The following is a 12,000-nucleotide window of genomic DNA, read 5'->3' as shown; positions in this document are numbered from 1 at the left end:
AAGGTGGCAAACGGTACCGAACAATGTATTCACCCTGCACTTTTTGTCCGTGTACCTGTGCCCACACGTGTACACATTTATAGATGTATGCACACATGCGTGGGCTGTAAACACCTTACATAGGGCGTATATTTTTCTTGTGTTGTCCTAACCTGTTTTATTTTAGGGTGAGAGACCAGCTGCTCTTTGCAATTCTGATTTTCCTTGCTCCTTACATTCCAGACCTGAGCAATGACCTGAAATGGGGTGTTGTCCTAACCTGTAGATGCTGCCTCTCCCAGGACGAGCATGCCCTGGGGACAATTACGAAGCAGCTGCAATGTTCAGTCTTTTCATTGGTAAAAGGAAGAACACCACGCCCTCCTCCGTGAGAATTACTGAGCCCTACTCAATCCTTCCCTAAATGGGAAATTCCTTCTGAAAGTAGCAGAGCTTGAAAGAGCAGGAGAGCATGTCAAACGCTAACTCTTCAAGGGTCAGTTCGGAAGAGTCTGCGATGAGCGGGTATTTTTGTTCTGTCTTATTATCGGCATGTGTGACCCAGGCAAGGGCCCCGTGCTCACACTCCTTTTCCGTTTTCTCCTCCCCACTCTGTGTTTTTGCTGCTGTCCCCAAATCTGTTAGGTCTGGTCATGGAATTCTGAATCTCTCCTTTTTTTCCAATGTTGTCCACTGTTAATGGGTTGTGAACACACACAGGTGAATGGATTGTGAACGCTGCACACACATTGGCCTTCAGATTAATTTCACTTGACTAGTTCATTGGGTCCTGAAAGCTAGAAGCAAAAAAGCAGTATCTAGTTCTTTTGAATAGTACGATGGAGATGAAGAGAAATATTGACTATTGTTATAAGCTGTAATAAACACATAATTCTTAAATCTCTGAATTCAAATGGTGAGCCTCTTTGGCATTTGAGGTGAGTTCATCTTTAGCCATTTGAAACCATCAAAGTTAAAAAAAGAAAAGAATGCTTCACAGTTCCCACTAGTAAGCTGGGGGGTTGGGAGAGATTCTCACCAGATATAATCTTAGCCCGTTAAATGAGAGGAGCAGAGCTGTAGGGATCCAGCTGTGAATAGTAGAATAGCCAGCTGTGATGGCTCATTTCCAAGCATGTACCACTGTGAGTTCCAACTAGGGAGAAGTGATCATATTGGGACACCCACAGCATGCACCAACATAAACCCAGGGGGCCAAGGGCAGGGGAGAGAAGGGTCAGCCGGGACGAATCTGCACGGAGGCCAGATCCTCCCTTTGAACTCTCAGAGAAAATTTTGCTAAATGTGACTAACAGAGTAAGTTGATTTTTTTTTTTTTTTAATGAGGTTTGTTTTTGTCTCTGGCTTTTGTTTTCGTCACACTATTTTCTCTTCTTCTCTCTTAAACTTTGTGTAGGCTCGGGAGGACGGCCTGACTGTGATTCAGCCTCATTCTCTCTCCTTTGTAAACTCTGAGAGACCAAGTGGAAAAATAATATATAATATCACTCTACCTTTGCATCCCAGTCAAGGTAAGGCGTGCAGTAAATGATGTTTTGAGTGGTGCTATTGTCTTCTACTTGTTGACCAGCCTTAGAAGCTCTGGAATTCTGTCTGCTTCTACTTGTTGAGGATTTAAGGAGTAACAATTATTCATCACCTCTGTTCCTGTCCTTTGAGTTGAGAACCAGTTGAGAGGGAGACACTGTGGCCGGACAGATGGAGATGAATGTGTCAGCTTTGGTACTGACAGAGCTGTACTGGAGAACATAGTGTGCACATAACTTCATCGCTGGATGAGTTCCCCTCCCACGCACAGGCGGAACTGGACAGACCCACGCACTGCCTGTAGGGACAGGGCCTGCCCTGGTGAGGTTCTGATAGGCGAGTGGACCAGAATGAACATGCGCTAAGGACAAGGAGCTCTGCCCGAGAGCCCAGTGGGGGCTGAGCCACACATACTCAGTTTCTCCCCCCAATGGATAAGGCGCTCCTCCTCTTTTTTTTTTTTTTTTTTTTTTTTGCGGTATGCGGGCCTCTCACTGCTGTGGCCCCTCCCGTTGCGGAGCACGGGCTCCGGACGCGCAGGCTCAGCGGCCATGGCTCACGGGCCCGGCCGCTCCGCGCCATGTGGGATCTTCCCGGACCGGGGCACGAACCCGCGTCCCCCGCATCGGCAGGCGGACTCTCAACCACTGCGCCACCAGGGAAGCCCCTCCTCCTCTTTTTTTTTTAACCAAGGTAATAAATGCTGTTTATGACTTCTAGAAGTTTACATAGTGCTCCTACATATTAATACCCTATGAGCTTCCAAAAACCAAATACGTTTACAGTAGTATTACCGGTCACCCAAATGAAGGGGAAGGAAACTTCCTAATTGTGAGAATGTGCAAGTGTTCTCCTTAAGGAGATACTGACCCAGAAGGCCATTTAGTATCTGTCACGTCAAATGCTTCACAACTCTGGAATTCCCATCGTGACAAACGTGTGTCATCACACAGTTCCGTGCTCTCATACAGGAGCATGGAAATGTGGAACTACAATTAGAGGAGAGGTGGGCCCTGGCCATCAGTCCCCAGCCTTCAGATCCCTTAACTTCGGGCTCAGCTACCAAGCCTGTTCCCAGAGAGAGGTGTGTGTGCCTTACAGTGAGGAGATCAGCTTCTACGAAGACACTTCTGCTCCTGTCTCTGAGGCTGCTCTCCCAAGACCAACCACTGACGTAGCTATGAGCCTTTCACATTATCCGTTTCTCCCAAGGAGAAATTAAATTTCATTTCCCTTTTGATAAAGTCCAAAGAAATTAAAAGACTAAAAGTCCTCCGTCTTCTTTTTTCATCTGCTGAACCATAGCTAGAGTCGTCCTCCCTACGTTGCTAGGGTGGAGATGTTCTTTCAGACCAGCAACCTGAATGACTGTAGGTCTGTCAGTCCCTCAGAAGCTGAATTAGTGTCCTCCTTTTAAAGAGTAAGTAGGACGTGAAAGATGATCATAGCATCAGTTCTGTACCTGCAGAATTTAGAAATGACAGGCAAATCTGCCGCCCCTAAAGCATTTATAACTTAGTGATAATTGCAAATCCAGATCTTAGAACAATCAAGATCCATGTTACTGTTGCCAAAGGTCATCACAGAGACTAAGGAGTTTCTGAAGGAAAGAGGGTAGATTGAAAAAAATCTTTACAGCCTCACCAGGAGACTGGCCTGTGCCATTTTTGTAGCAACCTTGACCTTTGAACTTAAACTCAATTGAGAGAATCTCATAATTATGGTACAGTGTCTATATATATATATGACTTCAGAATTCCCAGGTCTAAGCTACATTAGGGGGCAGTAGTTTGCATCTTACTATTGTTTATGTTCAATGAGGCCTAGTCAAGAGTATCTGGGTTTCAGATTTGCCCTTTTCTTGAATAACTGAAGAACAGTATACCAAGAACAAGCTGAGCGCGATTGTTCCTGAAGGATAAAAGACTTCCACCCGTGGGAAAGGCAGCTTTATGGCTCTGATCATCAGTCAGCCGTCAGAATTACTGCTGATTGCTCACGCCGTCTCTCTTCCTCCTAGGCATCATCGAACACAGGGACCAGCCTCACTCTCCCATCCGGTATTTCACCCAGGAAGACATTAACCAGGGCAACATTATGTACCGTCCCCCCACTGCAGCCCCCCACCTCCAGGAGATCATGGCCTTCTCCTTTGCTGGTAATGCTTTTTTTCTCTATTTTGAGGCACCCAAGGCACTATATTCTACAACCACTCCTTGTGGTTCTTCAGGGCATACTTTTAATAAAGCCTTATTTTGTGCCTCCTGTATGGCAAGGCCCAAATGGGCCTTGGAGATCTAGTGGTGAGCAAAAAGAGGCAGGAATCCTGGTCTTGGCGAGTTTGGGGATCCTAGGTATAGAGACAGAATTTGATCAATAATCCCAGTAATGAATGTTTAATTGCAGGCCGAGATAAGAGCTCTAAAAAGAAGGAAGAATGTTCAGTGGTGGAATTGGATGTAGCAAGACTGACCTAGACTGAGGGTCCACTGGAGGCTGCCCCAGGGAGATATTGACAGAAGAGGGATGGGTAGACGCTAACTAGGCTAAGTGTGTGTGTCGGGATCATTGGGAGAACATTCCTGAAGGAAGGGCACATGCCCCTGTGCAGAGGCCCTGGGAGGGAGAGAATGTGATGTTCTAGGCACTGAAAAAAGTCATTGTGTCTGGAATGTGGAGGGTTGAACAGAGTGGGGATGGGCCTGGAGGGAGAGATAGAGGGCAGACCTTAAGGCCACTGTGAGACTGCAGGGATTTGGAGCCTTATCCCAAGAACAATAAGGACCTGGTGGAGGTTTTAAGTTATAGGAGGATGCCTTTTCATAAGGATCTCTTTGACTGCAGTGATGGCAGTGATTTGAGGACGAAGCCAGGACAGATGGGCATGTGGATGAGGGGAATCTAGTGAGAAGGACCCTGCCATACTTCATGGAAGGTCCCATGTAGGTGACCTTTGGGATTAAAACCAGGATTTGACGAAGACACCTTTTTTAAAGAAGAGAAGATTGATCAAAAGAATAACTACATTTCTAATTCAAGCAAGTGTGTGCCCTTCCACTAAGCCAAGATAGCCTTAATCCTTGCCACCCATTAGTCTCCCCTTGACCCAGTATTCAAAGCTGCTGAGTTTTAAGTCCCTACTCCTAAATATTTCTGTGCTTTGGAATGATTCTAAAAATCTTGAAGCCTGTTTCTTTATGATCTTTAAGATGTCTGTGTCATATAACATGATTAATATAGAGTCTTATTTTTATATAGTAGCTTTAATCATACAGAACAGTTGGTGATTTCTTATGGTGAGTTGAACACAGGTTGAATAATTTTAGAGTTATGTTTTCAAGTATGGCAAACATTTAAAGTAATATTTGCCATTATTTAATAGGCCATTATAGATGCAATTATCTAGAAAATAATGAACTCCTCAATTAGATTGAAAATCCCTGCACGCTGGGATAGACCTCTTCTCTAAGAGTATCCCCAGTGTTTACTAACTGGATAACTTATAGCCAGTGAAAGTGTTCACTGTCCTCTAACCCCAACTTTACAAGACCTACTTTACAAGAAACTCAGGTTATCCTGGGCTTAGAGGGAAAGAAAACATGTCAGCCCTGGTTGAGGTTATTTCTGAATCCGCTATGCTCGCCTGTGTTCCTAGAGCCTTTTTAGAGAGAGCAGACTCCTATCCTGTATAATCTATGGGATAAATGCCACGAGATAAATCTCTTACACTGTTATAGTGTGTAAATCAGTGTCCCAGGCATCAGTATATTCTACAATGGAATTGACTCACCAGAAAGCCTTGTCAGTGATATACGACATCACCCACATTCACCGATTTGTAGGATTTTATGTACTGGTAAAATGGGATCTGAATAAATGTATTATAAATCACTCTAACTGATGTGATACAAAATTATTCCACTCTGTAGTTCTTTTTGTTACTTAAAATTAGTATTGGCACCATTAAAGTCAACATAACATTAGCAAACAACCTGGTGATCTTTCCTTAATTTAGGTTAAAATGTCCTTTACTTTTCTAACCTCTGCCCTATAGTTTGTACCTTTCCCATCTATTTCTGGCCCCAAAATGTTTAGTATACTGATTTTCTGTCTTCTGTTCTTTCAGGTCTCCCAGACTCAGTGAAATTCCACTTCACAGGTGAAAATTTTAATCTCAATTTTATTAGAAGATGGAATTTTTCCTTCTTTTTGCTGTCTTCATCATTACTTTTAGCTATTTTCTAAGAACAACTTAAAAGTTACATAAGTTTCTTCTAAAATAATCACATGGCTAGTGTATTCATAGAAAAAATAATTATAATCCACCAAGGATACCAAAGATTAGTGTTCTTTAAGCCCAGTTTCAACTTGTCCTAATATCTATTAAAAAGAGGTAATAATGATTAAGATGTTAGACTTTGGATCCAGCCTGCCTGGGGTTCAGCGTACTGTGGAATAGTTTCTTAACGTCTCTGTACCTGAATGCCTTATCTATCAATGAGGATAATAAATAATAATTACATATGTGTAAAGCTCCCAGAACAAAGGCACGTACAGGCTTACCTCGTTTTATTGCACTTTACTTTGTTGTGCTTCATAGATACTGCATTTTTTACAAGTTGAAGGTTTGTGGCAACGCTGTGTAGAGAAGTCTATCGGTGCCATTTTTCCAGAAGCATTTGCTTACTTCCTGTCTCTGTGTCACATTTTGGTAATTTTTGCAATATTTCAAACTTTTTCATTATTAATATATTTGTTGTAGTGATCTGTGAGCAGTGATCTTTGATGTTAATATTGTAATTGCTTTGGGGCCCCAGGAACCACACCCGTATAAGACAGTAAGCCTAATAAAAGTTGTGTGTGTTCTGACTGTTCCACCAACTGGCCATTCCTCTGTTTCTTTCCCTCTCCTCAGGCCTCCATATTCCCTGAGACACAACAATATTGAAATTAAGCGAATTAGTAACCCTACAATGACCTCTTAGTTTTCAAGTGAAGGAAAAGTCACACATCTCTCACTTTAAATCAAAAACTAGGAATGATTAAGCCTAGTGAGGGAGGCATGTCAAAAGCCAGAATGGGCCAAAAGCTAGGTCTCTTGTGCCAAACAGCCAAGCTGTGAATGCAAAGGAAAAGTTCTTGAAGGAAATTAAAAGTGCTACTCCAGTGTACACACAAATGATAAGAAAGCAAAACAGCTTTATTGCTGATAGGAAGAAAGTTTTAGTGGTCTGGATAGAAGATCAAACCAGCCACAATATTCCCTTAAGCCAAAGCCTAATCCAAAGCAAGGCCCTAACCCTCTTCAATCCTATGAAAGCCAAGAGAAATGAGGAAGCTGCAGAAGAAAAGTTTGAAGCTAGCAGAGGTTGGTTCATGCGGTTTAAGAAAAGAAGCCACCTTCTTAACATAAAAGTGCAAGGTGAGGCGGTAAGTGCTGGCGCAGAAGCTGCAGCAAGTTATCCAGGTGATTTACTAAGATCATTAATGAGGGTGGCTACGCTAAACAACAAATTTTCAATGTAGATGAAACAGCCTTCTATTGGAAGTGTTCTGACCCAGACAGTGAGTTGTGATAGCTGTGTATAGACCTCAGCATCCTAGTTTTAGTTCAAGTACAATAGAAGCTGAGTGCCAATAAGCAAAAGCAGAATCAGACCTGGCATCTATGCTGATGCAAAATAGAGACAAACTTTCTTACTTAGGTCTAGAGTGAGGATGGATGACCATAAATCCTTAAACAGCTGTTTAGTTGGGATTGACTATTCCATTAGAATCAACCATCTATATGTCCTATTATATTTCATGTAGGGATAAATCTTAGTAGGGATAAAGTCATCTCCCTCAAACTCTCAGATATTCTTTTCTTCTTTGAGGGTTAAAAAGTCACACTTGAATTAATAGTAAATTTTAGGGTTGTGTCACTGGTTTTTTATTTTTTTTTATTGCGGTATAATTGACACATAACATTGCATTATTTTCAGTTGTACAACATCATGAGTTGATATTTGTATATACTGCAAAATGATCACCACAATAAGTCTAGTTAACATCTGTCACCATGTATAGTTACAAAGTTTTTTTCTTGTGATCAGAACTTTAAAAATCTACTGTCTTAGCAATTTTCCAATATGGAATACAGTATTATTAACTATAGTCACCATGCTGTACATTATATTCCCATGTTTTATTTATCCATTCATCCACCAGTGGACACTTAGGTTGTTTCCACATCTTGACTGTTGTGAATAGTGCTGCAATAAACATGGGAGTGCATGTATCTCTTCGAGATACTGATTTTATTTCCTTTGGATACACACCCAGAAGTGGGATTACCACATCATGTGGCAGTTCTAGTTTTAATTTTTTTAGGAGGCTTAATACTATTTTCTGTAGTGGCCACACCAATTTGCATTCCCTGCAACAGTATAAAAAGCTTCCCTTTTCCCCATGCCCTCATAACACTTGTTATCTTTTGTCTTTTTGATGATAGCCATTCTAAGAGGTGTGAGGTGATATCTCATTGTGGTTTTGATTTGCGTTTCCCTGATGATTAGTGAGCGAGAAACTTTTCACGAACATGTTGGCCATCTGTGTATCTTTTTTGATAAATGTTGTTTCAGATTTTCTGCCCATTTTTAAAATCAGATTGTGGGTTTTTATGCTATTGAGCTGTATGAGTTCTTCATATATATATATATATATATATATTTTTTTTTTTTTTTTTTTTTTTTTTGGATATTAACCCCTCATCAGACACATGATTTACAAATATTTTCTCCCATTCTGTAGGTTGCCTTTTCATTTTATTGATGGTTTCCTTTGCTATGCAGAAGCTTCTTCCTTTGCTGTGCAAGTGAGATGTAGTCCCACTTGTTTATTTTTGCTTTTGTTGTCAAATTCAAAAAGCCGAGGCTGGTGTCAAGGAGCTTACCACCTATGTTTTCGTCTAGGAGTTTTATAGTTTCAGGTCTTATGTTCAAGTCTTTTTTTTTTTTTTTTTGCGATACGTGGGCCTCTCACTGTTGTGGCCTGTCCTGTTGCAGAGCACAGGCCCTGGGTGTGCAGGCTCAGCGGCCGTGGCTCACGGGCCCAGCCACTCCATGGCATGTGGGATCTTCCCAGACCGGGGCACAAACCCATGTCCCCTGCATCGGCAGGAGGACTCTCAACCACTGCACCACCAGGGAAGCCCATGTTCAAGTCTTTAATCCATTTTGAGTTAATTTTTGTGTATGGTGTAAGCTAGTGGTTCAGTTTCCTTCTATTGCATATGGCTGTCCAGTTTTCTTAACACCGTGTCTTGAAGAGACTGTCCTTTCCCCATTTTATAGTCTTTGTTCTTTTTCATAAATTAATTGACCTGATATCTGTTGGCTCTCTATTCTGTTCCTTTGATCTATATATCTGTTTTTATGTCAATACCATACTGTTTTGATTACTGTAACTTTGGAGTACAGTTTGAAATCAGGGCTCATGATGCCTCCAGCTTTGTTCTTCTTTCTCAAGACTGCTTGGCTATTTGGGGGTTTTTTGTAGTTCCATACAAATTTTAGAATTGTTTGTCTAATTTTTGTGGAAAATGCCATTGGAATGTTGATAGAGATTGCATTGAATTTGGAGATTGCTTTGGGTATTATGGTCGTTTTGACGATATTAATTCTTCTAATCCATGAGTGTGGAATATCTTTCCATTTATTTGTGTCTTCAGTTTCTTTCATCAGTGTCATATAGTTTTCATTGTACAGGTCTTTCACCTCCTTGGTTAAACTTATCCCTAGGTATTTTATTCTTTTTGATGCAATTGTAAATGGGATTATTTTCTTAATTTCTCTTTCTACTGGTTTGTTATTAGTGTATAGAAATGCAGCAGATTTTTATGTATTGATTTCACATTCTGCAACTGTACTGAATTCATTTGTTCTTTTGGTTTTTGGTGGACTCCTTAGGGTTTTCTCTATATAATATCATGTTATCTGTAAACAGTGACGGTTTTCTTTCTTTCTGATTTGGCTGCCTTTTATTTCTTTTTCTAGTGTTCTGTCATTGTTGAAAAGAACCTAGTATCAGCTCATTTCTAGTGACAGACTTATAGATAGTTCATACATTGGTAATAAGATACATCAGATTATAGCAATTTACATTTTACAAAACAATTTACAGTATAAGTTGTCTTATTTAATCCTAATAACAATATTGTGAGGACAGGTTTTATTTTAGCATTTGAAAGCTGAGGAAACTAAAGGTCATTAGAGTAGTAATCTGCTCATGTTTCCATACCTGGTAAGCAGTAGAACCAGGATTTTAACACAAGTTTCTGACTCTGAGTATGAGATACTTAATTTAGTCTGTCTGTATGTGTTATGGTCATGCAAAACAAGTATCATGGTAGTGTGCCAGTTTGGTTTCCAAGCCTCAATACTTACCTGAAAGCTTGAATAGGTGAAGGGGTTAACTATTAACCTTCTCCAGGACTTTAAGTTAAATGATCCATGAACCTATTATACAGAGTAAAGGAAATGGACCTTGGGCCGACCTTAAATTAATTTATCTTGTTTCTGCCTGAGGTTCTTTTTTTTACTGTTGAGTGATTTTTAAAAAAAAAATTATTTTAGACTTAATTTTTTAGAGCAGTTTTAGGTTTACAACAAAATTGAGAGGAAGGGGACTTCCCTGGTGGTCCAGTGGGTGGGACTCCATGTTCCCAATGCAGGGGGCATGGGTTCGATCACTGGTCTGGGAACTAGATCCCGTATGTATGCCACAGCTAAGAAGTCCACATGCTGCAACTAAAAGATTCCTGCATGCCGCAACTAAAGGTCCCGCATGCCACAACTATGACCCTGTCAGCCAAAATAAATAAATAAACACTTTTTAAAAAGTGAGAGGAAGGTACAGACATTTTCCCCATACCCCTGCCCCAACACATGCATAGCATAGCCTCTTCAGTTATCAACATCACTCACTAGAATGGTACACTTTTTACCAAGGATAAACCTACATTTACACATCATAATCACCCAAAGTCCAGTTTGCTCTAGAGCTCACTCTTTGTGTTGTGCATACTATGGGTTTAGACCAAGATATGGCATTTTTGCCATATGGCATTTCCATCATTATAATATCATACAGAATATTTTCACTGCCCTAAAAATATTCTGTGCTCTGCCTATTCACCTCCCCCCACCTTTGGCAACCACTATTTTTATTGTCTTCCATAGTTTTACTCTTTTCAGAATATCATATAGTTGTACTCATATAATATGTATCCTTTTCAGATTGGCTTCTTTCACTTAGTAATATGCATTTAAGATTCCTCCTTCTTTTCATAGCTTGGTAGCTCATTTATTTTTAGTGTTGAATAATATTCCGTGGTCCAGCTGTACCATAGTTTGTCCATTCACCTACTAAAGGACATCTTGGGCTGCTTCCAAGTTTTGGCAATTATGAATAAAGCTACTATAAACATCTGTGTGCAGGTTTTTTGTGTAGACCTAAGTTTTCAACTCCTCTGGGTAAATGCCAAGGAGTGCAATTGCTGAATTGTATGTATAGTGAGAGTATGTCTAGTTTTATAAGAACCAGCCAAACTGTCTTCCAAAGTGGCTGAACCATTTTGCATTCCCACTAGCAATATATGAGAGCTCCTTTTGCTCTACATCCTTACAAGCATTTGGTGTTGTCAGTGTTCCAAATTTTGCCCAGTATAATTGGTGCACAGTAGGATCTTACTGTTGTTTTAATTTGCAATTATTTGCTAACATATGATGATGGACATATTTTCATATGCTTATTTCCCATTTGTTTCTTCTTTGGTGAGGTATTTGTTGAGGTTTTCAGTCTGTTTTCTAATTGGGTTGTTTCTTATTGTTGAGTTTTAAAAGTTCCTTGTACATTTTGGATAAGAGTCCTTTATCGGATGTGTCTTTTGCAAATATTTTTTCCCAGACTGTGGCTTGTCCTCTCATTCTCTTGACATTTTCTTTCACAGAGCAGAAGTTTTTAAATTTAATGAAATCCAGCTCATCAATTATTTTTTTCATGAATCGTGTCTTTGGTGTCATATCTAAAAAGGTATCACCATACCCCAGGTCATCTAGGTTTTTTACTATGTTATCATCTAAGAGTTTGTAGTTTTGCAGCTTACATTTAGTTCCATGATCCATTTTGAGTTGACTGTTGTGAAAGGTGTAAGAGGTTCCTCTTTTTTAAAAAGAGAAAAACTTTTGGAATCTGGTAGGAAAGAAGCCATCTCTTTTAGCAGAGTTTTGTGAGAGAAAAATTTAACTTGGACACACAATGAACTAAGGCAGCAAGAAACCCAAGCCCTGACATTAACCCATGGAATGAGGGAGAGCCGCTCATTTGGTTAATCAGCTAAGCTGAGACAGCAAACTGATATTCCTGACCTGACTGCCCAAGACAAGCACAGATGCTCTACAGAACCATCCAGAGCGAGGAAAACACACAGGG

At 40.4% G+C, this 12,000-nt stretch overlaps 1 protein-coding gene across 1 annotated transcript in view; it reads left to right on the top strand.

Annotated features, from left to right (window-relative positions):
• The window catches only part of FRAS1 (Fraser extracellular matrix complex subunit 1), a 455,620-nt gene that overhangs the window by 334,741 nt on the left and 108,879 nt on the right, over nucleotides 1–12,000 (top strand). Inside the window, exons 33-35 of the mRNA XM_065877453.1 lie at nucleotides 1,397–1,511; nucleotides 3,548–3,685; nucleotides 5,654–5,686. Coding sequence (XP_065733525.1) covers nucleotides 1,397–1,511; nucleotides 3,548–3,685; nucleotides 5,654–5,686 — 286 coding nt within the window. The remainder of the gene's footprint in view (nucleotides 1–1,396; nucleotides 1,512–3,547; nucleotides 3,686–5,653; nucleotides 5,687–12,000) is intronic.

This window comes from Phocoena phocoena, chromosome 5 (assembly GCF_963924675.1).
Source record: "Phocoena phocoena chromosome 5, mPhoPho1.1, whole genome shotgun sequence".
Classification (NCBI taxonomy): Eukaryota; Metazoa; Chordata; class Mammalia; order Artiodactyla; family Phocoenidae; genus Phocoena; species Phocoena phocoena.
Note: the sequence above shows the minus strand (reverse complement) of the source record. Positions and strands in the feature narration are given on the sequence as shown.